The sequence below is a fragment of the Oncorhynchus kisutch genome, unplaced genomic scaffold (assembly GCF_002021735.2).
Source record: "Oncorhynchus kisutch isolate 150728-3 unplaced genomic scaffold, Okis_V2 Okis01b-Okis20b_hom, whole genome shotgun sequence".
NCBI lineage: Eukaryota > Metazoa > Chordata > Actinopteri > Salmoniformes > Salmonidae > Oncorhynchus > Oncorhynchus kisutch.
Genome location: NW_022261978.1, coordinates 9,665,246 through 9,686,578, shown reverse-complemented (window position 1 = coordinate 9,686,578; position 21,333 = coordinate 9,665,246). Strand labels below are relative to the sequence as shown.

Below are 21,333 nucleotides of genomic sequence, written 5' to 3'. Positions count from 1 at the left end.
GGAATGGGTAATGGGGCTGTATGGTAGAGGGAATGGGTAATGGGGCTGTATGGTAGAGGGAATGGGTAATGGGGCTGTATGGTAGAGGGAATGGGTAATGGGGCTGTATGGTAGAGGGAATGGGTAATGGGGCTGTATGGTAGAGGGTATGGGTAATGGGGCTGTATGGTAGAGGGAATGGGTAATGGGGCTGTATGGTAGAGGGAATGGGTAATGGGGCTGTATGGTAGAGGGAATGGGTAATGGGGCTGTATGGTAGAGGGAATGGGTAATGGGGCTGTATGGTAGAGGGAATGGGTAATGGGGCTGAATGGTAGAGGGAATGGGTAATGGGGCTGTATGGTAGAGGGAATGGGTAATGGGGCTGTATGGTAGAGGTAATGGGGCTGTATGGTAGAGGGAATGGGTAATGGGGCTGTATGGTAGAGGGAATGGGTAATGGGGCTGTATGGTAGAGGGAATGGGTAATGGGGCTGTATGGTAGAGGGAATGGGTAATGGGGCTGTATGGTAGAGGGAATGGGTAATGGGGCTGTATGGTAGAGGGAATGGGTAATGGGGCTGTATGGTAGAGGGAATGGGTAATGGGGCTGTATGGTAGAGGGAATGGGTAATGGGGCTGTATGGTAGAGGGAATGGGTAATGGGGCTGCATGGTAGAGGGAATGGGTAATGGGGCTGTATGGTAGAGGGAATGGGTAATGGGGCTGTATGGTAGAGGGAATGGGTAATGGGGCTGTATGGTAGAGGGAATGGGTAATGGGGCTGTATGGTAGAGGGAATGGGTAATGGGGCTGTATGGTAGAGGGAATGGGTAATGGGGCTGTATGGTAGAGGGAATGGGTAATGGGGCTGTATGATAGAGGGAATGGGTAATGGGGCTGTATGGTAGAGGGAATGGGTAATGGGGCTGTATGGTAGAGGTAATGGGGCTGTATGGTAGAGGGAATGGGTAATGGGGCTGTATGGTAGAGGGAATGGGTAATGGGGCTGTATGGTAGAGGGAATGGGTAATGGGGCTGTATGGTAGAGGGAATGGGTAATGGGGCTGTATGGTAGAGGGAATGGGTAATGGGGCTGTATGGTAGAGGGAATGGGTAATGGGGCTGTATGGTAGAGGGAATGGGTAATGGGGCTGTATGGTAGAGGGAATGGGTAATGGGGCTGTATGGTAGAGGGAATGGGTAATGGGACTGTATGGTAGAGGGAATGGGTAATGGGGCTGTATGGTAGAGGGAATGGGTTGGGGAAATGTAACGATGTAGACAGGGAGAGGTTGTATGACAGAGACGTTTGGACTGGGAATAGGATTGGGTGGTAGTGATGGGAGTAGTTTGGACTGGGAATAGGATTGGCTGGTGGTGATAGGAGTAGTTTGGACTGGGAATAGGATTGGCTGGTGGTGATGGGAGTAGTTTGGACTGGGAATAGGATTGGCTGGTGGTGATGGGAGTAGTTTGGACTGGGAATAGGATTGGGTGGTGGTGATGGGAGTAGTTTGGACTGGGAATAGGATTGGGTGGTAGTGATGGGAGTAGTTTGGACTGGGAATAGGATTGGGTGGTGGTGATGGGAGACGTTTGGACTGGGAATAGGATTGGGTGGTGGTGATGGGAGTAGTTTGGACTGGGAATAGGATTGGGTGGTGGTGATGGGAGTAGTTTAGTTTGTAGGGAATTATTTTATTTAGTTAGATATGCAGGGTTAGATAAGAGAAGGTTATAGCGGTAGTGATAGGTCGTAACCGGACTCACACTCCAGCACAGTAGGGGGCGGTGTTTGCACCTCTCGGCCGGTTAAATAAAATCTAAAAGAAGAAAGACAACAACAGCTGGTCAGCCATCTCCGTAGCTTGCTAACCAACATAGCGGAACCGTCCCATCTCTTTAGACGCTTTCTGGTATATGAGCCACTCTGTTTTGAACACATTTCTGTCGTTTAGCTAATTATCTCATTTAATTTCCTATTTACCTTGTTATTAGTCAGCTAGCTGGCTTGTTAAGTTAGCATTAGCCTAGCTAGCTAACTGTTAGCTAACATCCCCCGACCATGAGTTCACCAAGCTACTCTCCTCCTGATGAAGAGGAGGGGGTCTGCTGGACGGAGAAAGAGGGTCTGTGGCTGAATGTTGTCGTGAAAGAGGAGAATCAAGAGGAGGCTGTTACAGTAAAACAAGAAGTAGAGGAAGAGGAGGATGTTACAATACAAAAACAAGTAGAGGGTGAGGCTGTTACAGTGAAAGAAGAAGAGAAAGACGTTTCAGTGAAAGAAGAGGAAGACCCGATCAGAGTGAAAGAAGAAGAGGAGGATGTGACTGTAAAAAAAGAGGAGGTTGCAGTTTTTGGAGTGAAGGAGGAGAAAGAGGGAGAGATAACTGTCATATTGGAAGAGGAGTCAGGAGATCTGATTAACACCGGTAAGTACTGTCTTAAGGAAGACGGGAGTTCTAGAATCTAGTGAGTTTTTAGGAAGACGAGAGTTCTAGAATCGAGTGAGTTTTAGGAAGACGAGAGTTCTAGAATCTAGTGAGTTTTTAGGAAGACGAGAGTTCTAGAATCTAGTGAGTTTTAGGAAGACGAGAGTTCTAGAATCTAGTGAGTTTTAGGAAGACGAGAGTTCTAGAATCTAGTGAGTTTTAGGAAGACTAGAGTTCTAGAATCTAGTGAGTTTTAGGAAGACGAGAGTTTTAGAATCAAGTGAGTTTTAGGAAGACGAGAGTTCTAGAATCTAGTGAGTTTTAGGAAGACTAGAGTTCTAGAATCTAGTGAGTTTTAGGAAGACGAGAGTTTTAGAATCAAGTGAGTTTTAGGAAGACGAGAGTTCTAGAATCTAGTGAGTTTTAGGAAGACGAGAGTTTTAGAAGCTAGTGAGTTTTCGTATTCTAAAATAAATCAAATTAAAATGAATAAAAGATGAAGGATCTCAGATTGTTATAATGGGGATCAAGTACAGTACCTCATAGTTGACAGTTGACCAATAGACAAACATTATTCCCCATTTGCCTCACTCAATACATTTGTAAAACACAAAACCTAACCCGAGAGGAAATGGTAATACTTACTGAACTAAATTATATTACAGAACAAACAAATGGCTCCTCTTTCTGGGCCAGATTCCCCTAGACCCAGACAGTTTACTTACTGAACTAAATTATATTACAGAACAAACAAATGGCTCCTCTTTCTGGGCCAGATTCCCCTAGACCCAGACAGTTTACTTACTGAACTAAATTATATTACAGAACAAACAAATGGCTCCTCTTTCTGGGCCAGATTCCCCTAGACCCAGACAGTTTACTTACTGAACTAAATTATATTACAGAACAAACAAATGGCTCCTCTTTCTGGGCCAGATTCCCCTAGACCCAGACAGTTTACTTACTGAACTAAATTATATTACAGAACAAACAAATGGCTCCTCTTTCTGGGCCAGATTCCCCTAGACCCAGACGGTTTACTTTCAGACAAATGGCTCGTCTTTCTGGGCCAGATTCCCCTAGACCCAGACAGTTTTACTTGTTACCTAAAATCCACAAAGCCTCGGATACTTGGACTGTCCCTTTCCGGTGTTCCATACGGACATCCGATAGTGAGTGATTGTGGCTCAGAGTCCTATAATATAGCAGAGAGTATATAGACTCTTACCCTCTATCTCAGAAACATTCTAGTTATGTTCAAGATACGTACAAATTCCTCAACAAATGGAAGGAAATGAAAATATCCAAGAATACATTTTCTCTCTCTCGTCTATTGATATCGTTTCTCTTTACACTAACATAGAGACTAGACTAGGATTACAAGCAGTTTACACTAACATAGAGACTAGACTAGGGTTAGTGCCAGGTTAATATTCCCATAACCTTAACCTAGACCGTGCCAGGAACGTTCTATAAAGCTATAGGGAACAGCCCCTCTGGGCAAAATTTGTTGGACCAATCAGCAGCAGCTACAGGTTGGGGGGAACAGCCCCTTTTTCTCCTTTTGAAGTTCCTATTTGTTCGTTGTCTAATCATCTTCTGATGAAGCCTAAGGGGGCGAAACTTCAGGCTGTTTTTTTTTGTCTGTTAAGACAGCTTTTAAATGATTACCTTCAGGACAATGAAGTCAAGGTATTTGAGTGTCCATCACAAAGCCCTGACCTCAATCATATAGAAAATGTGTGGGCAGAACTGAAAAAGCGTGTGCGAGCAAGGAGGCCTACAAACCTGACTCAGTTACACCAGCTCTGTCAGGAGGAATGGGACAAAATGCCCCCAACTTATTGTGGGAAGCTTTTTGAAGGCTACCTGAAACGTCTGACCCAAGTTAAACAATTTAAAGCCAATGTTACCAAATACTAATTGAGTGTCTGAGAAATTTCTGACCCACTAGGAATCTGATCAAATAAATAAAAGCTGAAATAAATCTTTCTACTATTATTCTTAAAATAAAGTGGTGATCCTAACTGTCCTAAAACAGGGATTTTTTTACTAGGATTAAATGTCAGGAATTGTGAAAAACTGAGTTTAAATGTATTTGGCGAAGGTGCATGTAAACGTTCCGACTTCAACTGTAGTTTGTGTTTATAAATAGTTTGTGAAAATGGTGAGTTTCTTTGTTTCGTAGTAAAACAAAGACAGAGGAAGGTTAAGGTGTTTCCAATGACATCATCAACCAATTAGTACGCAAAGCTAGGAGCCTCTTTGGATTCCCAATACCCTGGGTCCATATGTAAACAGCTGCCAACAACGTCTCTCTTCTTACAACCAGCGGGGCAACTGAGAGACCTTTTTGGCAGCTGTTTACATGTAGACCCTGGAATAGGGTGTTGGGAAGCCAAAGAGGCCCCTGGAGCAGCAGAACTTTGGTAATGGTATGAGATTCACTGCTGTCTGAATGTAGAAGGTTCTGGAATGGTCACCCATTAGAGTTGTACATGGTAAGGCTCTGGACTGGTCACCCATTAGAATTGTAAGGCTCTGGACTGGTCACCCATTACAGTTGTAAGGCTCTGGACTGGTCACCCATTAGAGCTGTAAGGTTCTGGACTGGTCACCCATTAGAGCTGTAAGGTTCTAGACTGGTCGCCCATTAGAGCTGTAAGGTTCTGGACTGGTCACCCATTAGAGCTGTAAGGTTCTGGACTGGTCACCCATTAGAGCTGTAAGGTTCTGGACTGGTCACCCATTAGAGCTGTAAGGTTCTAGACTGGTCACCCGTGTGTTAATGTTATGCAAGGTATCCAGTACATGACCGAGATTAATTCACTATCCAACATGAGAATAACCATCTCCTAACTCTGAGACAAAGTGGAAATCAGCTGCATGTGACAAGAAGAAACTGAGCAAAGTGCAAGTTTCCAAGACTTGGTGAGTTTCATTAAGAGAGGCTAGGATAACCTCATATCCTATATTCAGAAACACCCAAAGCATGGTGAGAGACAGGCTAGGATAACCTCATATCCTATATTCAGAAACACCCAAGGCATGGTGAGAGACAGGCTAGGATAACCTCATATCCTATATTCAGAAACACCCCAGGCATGGTGAGACAGGCTAGGATAACCTCATATCCTATATTCAGAAACACCCAAGGCATGGTGAGAGACAGGCTAGGATAACCTCATATCCTATATTCAGAAACACCCAAGACTTGGTGAGTTTCATTAAGAGACAGGCTAGGATAACCTCATATCCTATATTCAGAAACACCCAAGGCATGGTGAGTTTCATTAAGAGACAGGCTAGGATAACCTCATATCCTATATTCAGAAACACCCAAGGCATGGTGAGAGACAGGCTAGGATAACCTCATATCCTATATTCAGAAACACCCAAGGCATGGTGAGAGACAGGCTAGGATAACCTCATATCCTATATTCAGAAACACCCAAGGCATGGTGAGTTTCATTAAGAGACAGGCTAGGATAACCTCATATCCTATATTCAGAAACACCCAAGGCATGGTGAGAGACAGGCTAGGATAACCTCATATCCTATATTCAGAAACACCCAAGGCATGGTGAGTTTCATTAAGAGACAGGCTAGGATAACCTCATATCCTATATTCAGAAACACCCAAGACTTGGTGAGTTTCATTAAGAGACAGGCTAGGATAACCTCATATCCTATATTCAGAAACACCCAAGGCATGGTGAGTTTCATTAAGAGACAGGCTAGGATAACCTCATATCCTATATTCAGAAACACCCAAGGCATGGTGAGTTTCATTAAGAGACAGGCTAGGATAACTTCATATCCTATATTCAGAAACACCCAAGGCATGGTGAGAGACAGGCTAGGATAACCTCATATCCTATATTCAGAAACACCCAAGGCATGGTGAGTTTCATTAAGAGACAGGCTAGGATAACCTCATATCCTATATTCAGAAACACCCAAGGCATGGTGAGTTTCATTAAGAGACAGGCTAGGATAACCTCATATCCTATATTCAGAAACACCCAAGGCATGGTGAGTTTCATTAAGAGACAGGCTAGGATAACCTCATATCCTATATTCAGAAACACCCAAGGCATGGTGAGAGACAGGCTAGGATAACCTCATATCCTATATTCAGAAACACCCAAGGCATGGTAAGAGACAGGCTAGGATAACCTCATATCCTATATTCAGAAACACCCAAGGCATGGTGAGTTTCATTAAGAGACAGGCTAGGATAACCTCATATCCTATATTCAGAAACACCCAAGGCATGGTGAGAGACAGGCTAGGATAACCTCATATCCTATATTCAGAAACACCCAAGGCATGGTGAGTTTCATTAAGAGACAGGCTAGGATAACCTCATATCCTATATTCAGAAACACCCAAGGCATGGTGAGTTTCATTAAGAGACAGGCTAGGATAACCTCATATCCTATATTCAGAAACACCCAAGGCATGGTGAGAGACAGGCTAGGATAACCTCATATCCTATATTCAGAAACACCCAAGGCATGGTGAGAGACAGGCTAGGATAACCTCATATCCTATATTCAGAAACACCCAAGGCATGGTGAGTTTCATTAAGAGACAGGCTAGGATAACCTCATATCCTATATTCAGAAACACCCAAGGCATGGTGAGTTTCATTAAGAGACAGGCTAGGATAACCTCATATCCTATATTCAGAAACACCCAAGGCATGGTGAGAGACAGGCTAGGATAACCTCATATCCTATATTCAGAAACACCCAAGGCATGGTGAGTTTCATTAAGAGACAGGCTAGGATAACCTCATATCCTATATTCAGAAACACCCAAGGCATGGTGAGTTTCATTAAGAGACAGGCTAGGATAACCTCATATCCTATATTCAGAAACACCCAAGGCATGGTGAGAGACAGGCTAGGATAACCTCATATCCTATATTCAGAAACACCCAAGGCATGGTGAGAGACAGGCTAGGATAACCTCATATCCTATATTCAGAAACACCCAAGGCATGGTGAGAGACAGGCTAGGATAACCTCATATCCTATATTCAGAAACACCCAAGGCATGGTGAGAGACAGGCTAGGATAACCTCATATCCTATATTCAGAAACACCCAAGGCATGGTGAGAGACAGGCTAGGATAACCTCATATCCTATATTCAGAAACACCCAAGGCATGGTGAGAGACAGGCTAGGATAACCTCATATCCTATATTCAGAAACACCCAAGGCATGGTGAGAGACAGGCTAGGATAACCTCATATCCTATATTCAGAAACACCCAAGGCATGGTGAGTTTCATTAAGAGACAGGCTAGGATAACCTCATATCCTATATTCAGAAACACCCAAGGCATGGTGAGAGACAGGCTAGGATAACCTCATATCCTATATTCAGAAACACCCAAGGCATGGTGAGTTTCATTAAGAGACAGGCTAGGATAACCTCATATCCTATATTCAGAAACACCCAAGGCATGGTGAGTTTCATTAAGAGACAGGCTAGGATAACCTCATATCCTATATTCAGAAACACCCAAGGCATGGTGAGAGACAGGCTAGGATAACCTCATATCCTATATTCAGAAACACCCAAGGCATGGTGAGAGACAGGCTAGGATAACCTCATATCCTATATTCAGAAACACCCAAGGCATGGTGAGTTTCATTAAGAGACAGGCTAGGATAACCTCATATCCTATATTCAGAAACACCCAAGGCATGGTGAGTTTCATTAAGAGACAGGCTAGGATAACCTCATATCCTATATTCAGAAACACCCAAGGCATGGTGAGAGACAGGCTAGGATAACCTCATATCCTATATTCAGAAACACCCAAGGCATGGTGAGTTTCATTAAGAGACAGGCTAGGATAACCTCATATCCTATATTCAGAAACACCCAAGGCATGGTGAGTTTCATTAAGAGACAGGCTAGGATAACCTCATATCCTATATTCAGAAACACCCAAGGCATGGTGAGAGACAGGCTAGGATAACCTCATATCCTATATTCAGAAACACCCAAGGCATGGTGAGTTTCATTAAGAGACAGGCTAGGATAACCTCATATCCTATATTCAGAAACACCCAAGGCATGGTGAGAGACAGGCTAGGATAACCTCATATCCTATATTCAGAAACACCCAAGGCATGGTGAGAGACAGGCTAGGATAACCTCATATCCTATATTCAGAAACACCCAAGGCATGGTGAGAGACAGGCTAGGATAACCTCATATCCTATATTCAGAAACACCCAAGGCATGGTGAGAGACAGGCTAGGATAACCTCATATCCTATATTCAGAAACACCCAAGGCATGGTGAGTTTCATTAAGAGACAGGCTAGGATAACCTCATATCCTATATTCAGAAACACCCAAGGCATGGTGACAGGCTAGGATAACCTCATATCCTATATTCAGAAACACCCAAGGCATGGTGAGAGACAGGCTAGGATAACCTCATATCCTATATTCAGAAACACCCAAGGCATGGTGAGTTTCATTAAGAGACAGGCTAGGATAACCTCATATCCTATATTCAGAAACACCCAAGGCATGGTGAGTTTCATTAAGAGACAGGCTAGGATAACCTCATATCCTATATTCAGAAACACCCAAGGCATGGTGAGAGACAGGCTAGGATAACCTCATATCCTATATTCAGAAACACCCAAGGCATGGTGAGAGACAGGCTAGGATAACCTCATATCCTATATTCAGAAACACCCAAGGCATGGTGAGAGACAGGCTAGGATAACCTCATATCCTATATTCAGAAACACCCAAGGCATGGTGAGAGACAGGCTAGGATAACCTCATATCCTATATTCAGAAACACCCAAGGCATGGTGAGAGACAGGCTAGGATAACCTCATATCCTATATTCAGAAACACCCAAGGCATGGTGAGTTTCATTAAGAGACAGGCTAGGATAACCTCATATCCTATATTCAGAAACACCCAAGGCATGGTGAGTTTCATTAAGAGACAGGCTAGGATAACCTCATATCCTATATTCAGAAACACCCAAGGCATGGTGAGTTTCATTAAGAGACAGGCTAGGATAACCTCATATCCTATATTCAGAAACACCCAAGGCATGGTGAGTTTCATTAAGAGACAGGCTAGGATAACCTCATATCCTATATTCAGAAACACCCAAGGCATGGTGAGAGACAGGCTAGGATAACCTCATATCCTATATTCAGAAACACCCAAGGCATGGTGAGAGACAGGCTAGGATAACCTCATATCCTATATTCAGAAACACCCAAGGCATGGTGAGTTTCATTAAGAGACAGGCTAGGATAACCTCATATCCTATATTCAGAAACACCCAAGGCATGGTGAGAGACAGGCTAGGATAACCTCATATCCTATATTCAGAAACACCCAAGGCATGGTGAGAGACAGGCTAGGATAACCTCATATCCTATATTCAGAAACACCCAAGGCATGGTGAGAGACAGGCTAGGATAACCTCATATCCTATATTCAGAAACACCCAAGGCATGGTGAGAGACAGGCTAGGATAACCTCATATCCTATATTCAGAAACACCCAAGGCATGGTGAGTTTCATTAAGAGACAGGCTAGGATAACCTCATATCCTATATTCAGAAACACCCAAGGCATGGTGAGAGACAGGCTAGGATAACCTCATATCCTATATTCAGAAACACCCAAGGCATGGTGAGAGACAGGCTAGGATAACCTCATATCCTATATTCAGAAACACCCAAGGCATGGTGAGAGACAGGCTAGGATAACCTCATATCCTATATTCAGAAACACCCAAGGCATGGTGAGAGACAGGCTAGGATAACCTCATATCCTATATTCAGAAACACCCAAGGCATGGTGAGTTTCATTAAGAGACAGGCTAGGATAACCTCATATCCTATATTCAGAAACACCCAAGGCATGGTGAGAGACAGGCTAGGATAACCTCATATCCTATATTCAGAAACACCCAAGGCATGGTGAGAGACAGGCTAGGATAACCTCATATCCTATATTCAGAAACACCCAAGGCATGGTGAGAGACAGGCTAGGATAACCTCATATCCTATATTCAGAAACACCCAAGGCATGGTGAGAGACAGGCTAGGATAACCTCATATCCTATATTCAGAAACACCCAAGGCATGGTGAGAGACAGGCTAGGATAACCTCATATCCTATATTCAGAAACACCCAAGGCATGGTGAGAGACAGGCTAGGATAACCTCATATCCTATATTCAGAAACACCCAAGGCATGGTGAGTTTCATTAAGAGACAGGCTAGGATAACCTCATATCCTATATTCAGAAACACCCAAGGCATGGTGAGAGACAGGCTAGGATAACCTCATATCCTATATTCAGAAACACCCAAGGCATGGTGAGAGACAGGCTAGGATAACCTCATATCCTATATTCAGAAACACCCAAGGCATGGTGAGTTTCATTAAGAGACAGGCTAGGATAACCTCATATCCTATATTCAGAAACACCCAAGGCATGGTGAGAGACAGGCTAGGATAACCTCATATCCTATATTCAGAAACACCCAAGGCATGGTAAGAGACAGGCTAGGATAACCTCATATCCTATATTCAGAAACACCCAAGGCATGGTGAGAGACAGGCTAGGATAACCTCATATCCTATATTCAGAAACACCCAAGGCATGGTGAGAGACAGGCTAGGATAACCTCATATCCTATATTCAGAAACACCCAAGGCATGGTGAGTTTCATTAAGAGACAGGCTAGGATAACCTCATATCCTATATTCAGAAACACCCAAGGCATGGTGAGAGACAGGCTAGGATAACCTCATATCCTATATTCAGAAACACCCAAGGCATGGTGAGAGACAGGCTAGGATAACCTCATATCCTATATTCAGAAACACCCAAGGCATGGTGAGAGACAGGCTAGGATAACCTCATATCCTATATTCAGAAACACCCAAGGCATGGTGAGAGACAGGCTAGGATAACCTCATATCCTATATTCAGAAACACCCAAGGCATGGTGAGTTTCATTAAGAGACAGGCTAGGATAACCTCATATCCTATATTCAGAAACACCCAAGGCATGGTGAGAGACAGGCTAGGATAACCTCATATCCTATATTCAGAAACACCCAAGGCATGGTGAGAGACAGGCTAGGATAACCTCATATCCTATATTCAGAAACACCCAAGGCATGGTGAGAGACAGGCTAGGATAACCTCATATCCTATATTCAGAAACACCCAAGGCATGGTGAGAGACAGGCTAGGATAACCTCATATCCTATATTCAGAAACACCCAAGGCATGGTGAGAGACAGGCTAGGATAACCTCATATCCTATATTCAGAAACACCCAAGGCATGGTGAGAGACAGGCTAGGATAACCTCATATCCTATATTCAGAAACACCCAAGGCATGGTGAGTTTCATTAAGAGACAGGCTAGGATAACCTCATATCCTATATTCAGAAACACCCAAGGCATGGTGAGAGACAGGCTAGGATAACCTCATATCCTATATTCAGAAACACCCAAGGCATGGTGAGAGACAGGCTAGGATAACCTCATATCCTATATTCAGAAACACCCAAGGCATGGTGAGAGACAGGCTAGGATAACCTCATATCCTATATTCAGAAACACCCAAGGCATGGTGAGAGACAGGCTAGGATAACCTCATATCCTATATTCAGAAACACCCAAGGCATGGTGAGTTTCATTAAGAGACAGGCTAGGATAACCTCATATCCTATATTCAGAAACACCCAAGGCATGGTGAGAGACAGGCTAGGATAACCTCATATCCTATATTCAGAAACACCCAAGGCATGGTGAGAGACAGGCTAGGATAACCTCATATCCTATATTCAGAAACACCCAAGGCATGGTGAGAGACAGGCTAGGATAACCTCATATCCTATATTCAGAAACACCCAAGGCATGGTGAGAGACAGGCTAGGATAACCTCATATCCTATATTCAGAAACACCCAAGGCATGGTGAGAGACAGGCTAGGATAACCTCATATCCTATATTCAGAAACACCCAAGGCATGGTAAGAGACAGGCTAGGATAACCTCATATCCTATATTCAGAAACACCCAAGGCATGGTGAGAGACAGGCTAGGATAACCTCATATCCTATATTCAGAAACACCCAAGGCATGGTGAGAGACAGGCTAGGATAACCTCATATCCTATATTCAGAAACACCCAAGGCATGGTGAGTTTCATTAAGAGACAGGCTAGGATAACCTCATATCCTATATTCAGAAACACCCAAGGCATGGTAAGAGACAGGCTAGGATAACCTCATATCCTATATTCAGAAACACCCAAGGCATGGTGAGAGACAGGCTAGGATAACCTCATATCCTATATTCAGAAACACCCAAGGCATGGTGAGAGACAGGCTAGGATAACCTCATATCCTATATTCAGAAACACCCAAGGCATGGTAAGAGACAGGCTAGGATAACCTCATATCCTATATTCAGAAACACCCAAGGCATGGTGAGAGACAGGCTAGGATAACCTCATATCCTATATTCAGAAACACCCAAGGCATGGTGAGAGACAGGCTAGGATAACCTCATATCCTATATTCAGAAACACCCAAGGCATGGTGAGTTTCATTAAGAGACAGGCTAGGATAACCTCATATCCTATATTCAGAAACACCCAAGGCATGGTAAGAGACAGGCTAGGATAACCTCATATCCTATATTCAGAAACACCCCAGGCATGGTGAGAGACAGGCTAGGATAACCTCATATCCTATATTCAGAAACACCCAAGGCATGGTGAGAGACAGGCTAGGATAACCTCATATCCTATATTCAGAAACACCCAAGGCATGGTGAGAGACAGGCTAGGATAACCTCATATCCTATATTCAGAAACACCCAAGGCATGGTGAGAGACAGGCTAGGATAACCTCATATCCTATATTCAGAAACACCCAAGGCATGGTGAGAGACAGGCTAGGTTCTTATAGGCTTATAGTGTTTTGATTATTGATTGATTATCAATAATTATATTTGGTTGTGATAGTTGCAAAATATTTTTTGGGGGGGATGCAGCAGTTGTTAGCGCAAATGCTAATGCTAGACTGGTAGCAAAGCTTTTAGCTAGAATGCTAACATTTATTGACAAAGGCTGGTAGCAAAGCTGTTAGCTAGAATGCTAATGCTAGGCTGGTAGCAAAGCTGTTAGCTGGAATGCTAACGCTTATTGACATAGGCTGGTAGCAAAGCTGTTAGCTAGAACGCTAATGCTAGGCTGGTAGCAAAGCTGTTAGCTGGAATGCTAACGCTTATTGACATAGGCTGGTAGCAAAGCTAGCCAACGCGCATTTTACTGGTTGAAGTGTTTTTTTAAAGTTGATTTGCGACAACACAAACATTATAGGACATTCAAACGAGCCTTTACAATCCAATAATCCAAAAGTAGTGTGAAATTCACTCACAAGCAACTATTTTTGCTGTCAGCCTATGAGAGAACTCCCCTGAGTTTTCCCCCACGGTGGTGAATTAGTGAATAGAGCTTTTTTTATTTAAATTAGATTTTTTTACCCCTTTTTCTCCCCAATTTCGTGGTATCCAATTGTTGTTTTTAGTAGCTACTATCATGTCTCATCGCTACAACTCCCGTACGGGCTCGGGAGAGACGAAGTTTGAAAGTCATGCGTCCTCCGATACACAACCCAACCAAGCCGCACTGCTTCTTAACACAGCGTGCATCCAACCCGGAAGCCAGACGCACCAATGTGTCATGTTTGTGTTGTCGCAAATCAACTTGGTTAGCCCGGCCCGCCACAGGAGTCGCTGGTGCGCAATGAGACAAGGACATCCCTACCGGCCAACCCTAACCCGGACCTCTAGGCCAATTGTGCGTCGCCCCATGGACCTCCCGGTCGGTTACGACAGAGCCGGTTACGACAGAGCCTTGGCGCGAACCCAGAGTCACAGCTGGCGTTGCAGTACAGTGCCATTAACCGCTGCGCGACCCGGGAGGCCCCTAGACACAGAGCTTAATGTGAGTTTCCTTCAGTAGCACTCCTCATCTTGCACTGTAATATTCAGAATACATCGGGTGGAAGGGTAGCTTAGTGGTTAGAGCTTTGGACTAGTAACCGGAAGGTTGCAAGTCCAAATCCCCAAGCTGACAAGGTCTTTCTGTCCCTGAACAAGGCAGTTAACCCACTGTTCCTAGGCTGTCAATGATAATAAGAATTTGTTAACTGACCTGCCTAGTTAAATAAAAGTAAAAAACATTGTGAAAAACTTAGGCTAAAAACAACCTGAGGATTATTAACATTGTTTGAACATTGTTCTATGAACTTTATGGATAATATTTGGATTTTTCATCTGGCTGTTGTGATTGCCTTTGAGTGGATTACTGAACAAAACGCGTGAACAAAACTGAGGTTTTTGGATATAAAAAGAGACGTTATCGAACAAAACTAACATTTATTGAGTAAATGGGAGTATTGTGAGTGCAACAATATGAAGATCATCAAAGGTAAGTGATTCATTTTATTGCTATTTCTGACTTGTGTAACTTCTGTACTTGGCAGGTTACTGTTTGTAATGATTTGTCTGCTGGGCGCTGTTCTCAGATTATCACATGGTAGGCTTTCGCCATAAAGCCTTTTTTGAAATCTGACACCGTGGATTAACAAGAAGTTGATCTTTAAACTTGTATGATTTATGAATTTTTATAATGACTATTTCTGTTTTTGAATTTGGCACTCTGCAATTTCACTGGATGTTAGTCGTGTGCTAGCGTCCCACGTACCCTAGTGAGGTTAAACATTCATTAAAGACGTACATTATTGTACAACTTTTACCTCAAATAAACAGTGGATTTCAGCCTTTAACCATCTGACTTTGTTGTTCACACAGGAGAGAGACTGAACTATCGTGGCTCCTCTGGGGAGCCTCAACAACCTTGTGACGCTGAAGAGGCAGAGACTAGTTTCTCCAGATCAGAACACCTCAAGAAACACCAGCAGAGACCGTCAGGGAAGAAACCTCACCGCTGCTCGGACTGTGGGAAGAGTTTCATCTCTTCTTCAGATCTTAAAATACACCAGAGAATCCATACAGGAGAGAAACCTTACAGCTGCGCCGACTGTGCAAGGAGTTTTACTACACGTAGCCAGATGATATCTCATCGGAGAACACACACAGGAGAAAAACCTTTCAGCTGTGATCGATGTGGGAAGAGTTTTGCTCAGTCAGGCAACCTGACAATTCACCAGAGAACACACACAGGTGAGAAACCTTACCACTGCTCTGACTGTGGAATGAGTTTTACTACCTCAGGTGGACTGATATCACACCAGAGAACACATACAGGAGATCAGTGTGGGAAGAGTTTTCCTGCCGCAAGGAACCTGAATCTAGTTCACCAGAGAGGACACACAGCTGATCTGACTGTGCACCAGAGAAGCTACACTGTAGAGAAACCATACCATTGCTCAGACTGTGGGATGAGTTTTACTACATCAAGTGGACTGATATCACACCAGAGAATCCACACTGGAGAGAAACTATACCACTGCTCAGATTGTGGGATGAGTTTTGCTGGATTAGACAAACTGACTATACACCAGAGGTTACACACAGAGAGGACTTTTAGTTGTGATCAATGTGGGAAAAGCTTTGCTGCAGCAACAAACCTGATAGTTCACCAGAGAACCCACACGGGAGAGAGGCCTTATAGCTGTGATGAATGTGGGAAGAGATTCACTCAGTCAGCACACCTGACTGTACACCAGAGAACCCACACGGGAGAGCAGCCTTATAGCTGCGATCAATGTGGGAAACATTTTGCTTTGCCAGGAAACCTGACTGTACACAAGAGAACACACACCGGAGAGAAACCTTACAGCTGTGATGTATGTGAGGATAGTTTTGCCACCTGGACTGCCCTGGCTACACACAAACGAATCCACACAGGTGAGAAACCGTACCACTGCTCCGACTGTGGAATGAGCTTTACTTCCTCAAGCGACTTGAGAAGACACCAGAGAAAACACACAGGAGAGAAGCCTTATAGCTGTGATCATTGTGGGAAGAGCTTTATTCGATCAGACTCCCTGGCAAAGCACAAGAAAATACATGCAGGAGAGCCACAGAGTGTAGAATGATCTCCAACACCAGACCTGGGTAGTAGAACACAGAGTGTAGAATGATCTCCAACACCAGACCTGGGTAGTAGAACACAGAGTGTAGAATGATCTCCAACACCAGACCTGGGTAGTAGAACACAGAGTGTAGAATGATCTCCAACACCAGACCTGGGTAGTAGAACACAGAGTGTAGAATGATCTCCAACACCAGACCTGGGTAGTAGAACACAGAGTGTAGAATGATCTCCAACACCAGACCTGGGTAGTAGAACACAGAGTGTAGAATGATCTCCAACACCAGACCTGGGTAGTAGAACACAGAGTGTAGAATGATCTCCAACACCAGACCTGGGTAGTAGAACACAGAGTGTAGAATGATCTCCAACACCAGACCTGGGTAGTAGAACACAGAGTGTAGAATGATCTCCAACACCAGACCTGGGTAGTAGAACACAGAGTGTAGAATGATCTCCAACACCAGACCTGGGTAGTAGAACACAGAGTGTAGAATGATCTCCAACACCAGACCTGGGTAGTAGAACACAGAGTGTAGAATGATCTCCAACACCAGACCTGGGTAGTAGAACACAGAGTGTAGAATGATCTCCAACACCAGACCTGGGTAGTAGAACACAGAGTGTAGAATGCTCTCCAACACCAGACCTGGGTAGTAGAACACAGAGTAATGATCTATTTGTAATCTAACTATTGATGTCATAGTGTTTGTGTTCAACTTGTTTCATAATAATAATATAATGTATAATATTGTAAAATCCTACAACTTTTGACAGCTCTAATGTCAAATGATTTTTAATTTTGTAAATGGAACATTTATAGAAAATGTTATAGATGGAGGAACAGGACAATAAATGGGATGTTTTGATGTAGTTGCTCTCCAAAAGCCTGAGGAAGTTCATGTTGGAAAAGTAGGTATGAGACATATCATGTAGCCTCGGCTCCAGGTTTCATTATTGTAATCTGTTTTCACAGCTACTATAAAAATCTCGAATAAATTAAGTGCTCTTTCCAAACATCCCTATGACCACAAGACGTTGACAATACGTCTTATTAATGTATTGTGCTCACTGGGATGTACAGTGTTCTACATGTCATATTGTTGTCATGTTATGATCTCATCTTTTTGTCTGTTTGTTTTATAAAAATGAACACCATAGGGTCAGAGACGGGGGAGAGAGCGAGGGTCAGAGATGGGGGAGTCAGGGGTGGGGGGTCAGGGAGGGAGAGGGTCAGAGAGAAAGCGAGGGTCAGAGGGAGAGAGCGTGTTTTTGGTTGTAAATACTTTCTGCCACTAAATGTCATGTTGTTGTCATGTGTTATGATCTCTTAAATTTTTTCTGTTTGTTTTTATAAAAATGAACACCATAGGGTCAGAGAGAGGGGGGGAGTAGGTCAGAGAGAGGCGGGGGGGGAGTAGGTCAGAGATAGGGGGGGAGTAGGTCAGAGATATGGGGGGAGCGGGAGTCAGAGAGAGGGGGGGAGCGGGGGTCAGAGAGAGGGGGGGAGCGGGGGTCAGAGAGAGAGAGCGAGGGTCAGAGGGAGGGAGCGAGAGTCAGAGAGGGAGAGCGAGGGTCAGAGAGGGAGCGAGGGTCAGAGAGGGAGCGAGGGTCAGAGAGGGAGCGAGGGTCAGAGAGAGGGAGCGAGGGTCAGAGAGAGGGAGCGAGGGTCAGAGGGAGAGAGCGAGGGTCAGAGAGAGGGAGCGAGGGTCAGAGAGGGAGAGCGAGGGTCAGAGAGAGGGAGAGCGAGGGTCAGGGGGAGAGCGAGGGTCAGAGGGAGAGCGGGGGTCAGAGAGCGAGGGTCAGAGAGAGAGAGGGAGCGAGGGTCAGAGGGAGGGAGAGAGAGTCAGAGAGGGAGAGCGAGGGTCAGAGGGAGAGCGAGGGTCAGAGAGAGAGAGTGAGGGTCAGAGAGAGAGAGAGAGTGAGGGTCAGAGAGAGAGAGGGAGCGAGGGTCAGAGAGAGGGAGCGAGGGTCAGAGGGAGGGAGGGAGAGAGAGGGAACGAGAGTCAGAGAGGGAGAGCGAGGGTCAGAGATGGAGAGCGAGGGTCAGAGATGGAGAGCGAGGGTCAGAGAGGGAGCGAGGGTCAGAGAGGAAGAGAGAGAGAGGGAGCAAGGGTCAGAGGGAGAGAGCGAGGGAGCGAGGGTCAGAGAGCGAGGGTCAGAGAGAGGGAGCGAGGGTCAGAGAGAGGGAGCGAGGGTCAGAGAGAGAGAGAGTGAGGGTCAGAGAGAGAGAGAGCGAGGGTCAGAGAGAGAGAGGGAGCGAGGGTCAGCGGGAGGGAGGGAGAGAGAGGGAACGAGAGTCAGAGAGGGAGAGCGAGGGTCAGAGATGGAGAGCGAGGGTCAGAGATGGAGAGCGAGGGTCAGAGAGGGAGCGAGGGTCAGAGATGGAGAGCGAGGGTCAGAGAGGGAGCGAGGGTCAGAGAGGAAGAGAGAGAGAGGGAGCGAGGGTCAGAGGGAGAGAGCGAGGGAGCGAGGGTCAGGGAGCGAGGGTCAGAGAGCGAGGGTCAGAGAGCGAGGGTCAGAGAGAGGGAGTGAGGGTCAGAGAGGGAGAGCGAGGGTCAGAGAGAGAGCGAGGGTCAGGGAGCAAGGGTCAGAGGGAGAGCGAGGGTCAGAGAGAGGGAGAGCGGGGGTCAGAGGGAGAGCAGAGGTCAGAGGGAGAGCGAGGGTCAGAGAGAGAGAGAGTGAGGGTCAGAGAGAGAGAGCGAGGGAAAGTATTGTCATGTTTTATTGATTTTCAGAATGCTTTTGATCCATGATGGATTATATTTTTAAAAACACCAATGTGACGTTGGGGGTAAAGTATCATCAAATATATTTACTCAAACAACAGCAATACTATTATTTCTTTTGAATCTTTTGTTTTTATATCGGATAAACGCTCCAAACATCCCTATAAGTGTTTTTGGTTGAATACTTTCTGCCTCTAAATGTCATATTGTTGTCATGTTATGATCTCTTGCCTTTTTGAAATTGACACCATATATACATGTTTTGATCTGTCTTCTTGTCTAATGTTTTAAAGTAACACCATATATACATCATGGATCAATTGATTATTATTCATTTTATATCATTGATTGTTGTGACAAGTAGTTTTTTAAAAAGTGTACAGTATGTTAAAGGACCTCTATGAGAGAGAGGGTCAGAGTATAAGGGGTCAGCTGGTGCGCCATGTCTAATATTAAAGAAGTCTCAAGGTATTGCACGCCTGAGGTAGAGTACCTCATGATAAGCTGTAGACCACACTATCTACCTAGAGAGTTTAATCTGTATTATTCGTAGCCTATTTATCACCACAGACCGATGCTGGCACTAAGACCGCACTCAACCAACTCTATGAGGCCATAAGCAAACCGGAAAGTGCTCACCCAGAAGCGGTGCTCCTAATGACTTTAATGCAGGCAAACTTAAATCTGTTTTACCATTTCTATCAGCATGTTAAATGTGCAACCAGAGGGGGGAAACTCTCTCCATACAGAAATGGTTTTTTGAGATCGGTGTGGAAAAACTTGATTTGCCTGCACAGAGCCCTGACCTCAACCCCATCGAACTCCTTTGTGATGAATTGGAAGGCCCGACTGCGAGCCAGGCCTAATCGCCTAACATCAGTGGCCCGATGTTTGCCGAGCAGGTGTCCACATACTTTTGATCACATTAGTATTTGTGATGTAGTTATATGGGGTCATTAATAGTGTTGCTGCCTTGCTATGTTGTTGTCTTAGGTCTCTCTATGGACTCAGGGGAATACGAACTACTACACCATGACAACAACATAGCAAGGCAGCAACACACCATGACAACAACATAGCAAGGCAGCAACACAACATGGTAGCAACACAACATGACAACCACATGGTAGCAACACAGCATGGTAGCAACATGGAAGAAACACAACATGACAACAACATGGTAGCAACACAACATAGCAAGGCAGCAACACAACATGGTAGCAACACAACATAGCAAGGCAGCAACACAAGGCAGCAACACAACATAGCAAGGCAGAAACACAACATGGTAGCAACACAACATAGCAAGGCAGCAACACAATACAGCAAGGCAGCAACACAACATAGCAAGGCAGCAACACAACATAGCAAGGCAGCAACACAACAAGGTAGCAACACAACCCAGCAAGGCGGCAAACACAACAAGGTAGCAACACAACCCAGCAAGGCGGCAAACACAAAAAGGTAGCAACACAACATAGCAAGGCAGCAACACAACATGGTAGCAACACAACATAGCAAGGCAGCAACACAACAAGGTAGAAACACAACATGGTAGAAACACAACATGGTAGCAACACAACATAGCAAGTCAGCAACACAACAAGGTAGCAACACAACATGGCAAGGCAGCAACACAACATGGTAGCAACACAACATAGCAAGGCAGCAACACAATACAGCAAGGCAGCAACACAACATAGCAAGGCAGCAACACAACAAGGTAGCAACACAACATAGCAAGGCAGCAACACAACAAGGTAGCAACACAACCCAGCAAGGCGGCAAACACAACAAGGTAGCAACACAACCCAGCAAGGCGGCAAACACAAAAAGGTAGCAACACAACATAGCAAGGCAGCAACACAACATGGTAGCAACACAACATAGCAAGGCAGCAACACAACAAGGTAGAAACACAACATGGTAGAAACACAACATGGTAGCAACACAACATAGCAAGTCAGCAACACAACAAGGTAGCAACACAACATGGCAAGGCAGCAACACAACATGGTAGCAACACAACA

The 21,333-nt window shown here is 44.7% G+C and overlaps 1 protein-coding gene across 1 annotated transcript; it reads left to right on the top strand.

Moving 5' to 3' along the window:
* The first annotated feature begins 1,749 nt into the window (after positions 1–1,749).
* Positions 1,750–17,970, top strand: LOC116358857 (zinc finger protein 883-like). Its single transcript, XM_031811107.1, has 2 exons — positions 1,750–2,414; positions 15,329–17,970. Exons 1-2 carry the CDS (start codon positions 2,048–2,050, stop codon positions 16,576–16,578), a joined length of 1,617 nt encoding a protein of 538 aa, XP_031666967.1. The 5' UTR covers positions 1,750–2,047; the 3' UTR covers positions 16,579–17,970.
* Positions 17,971–21,333: the final 3,363 nt, after the last annotated feature.

What these genes read in the sequence shown, in the direction of transcription:
- LOC116358857 (XM_031811107.1), top strand. Translation starts at nt 2,048, where the DNA reads ATGAGTTCACCAAGCTACTCTCCTCCTGATGAAGAGGAGGGGGTCTGC. An exon ending in AGGAGATCTGATTAACACCG is followed by an intron (nt 2,415 to 15,328) that starts GTAAGTACTGTC and finishes TTGTTCACACAG; the next exon opens with GAGAGAGACTGAACTATCGT.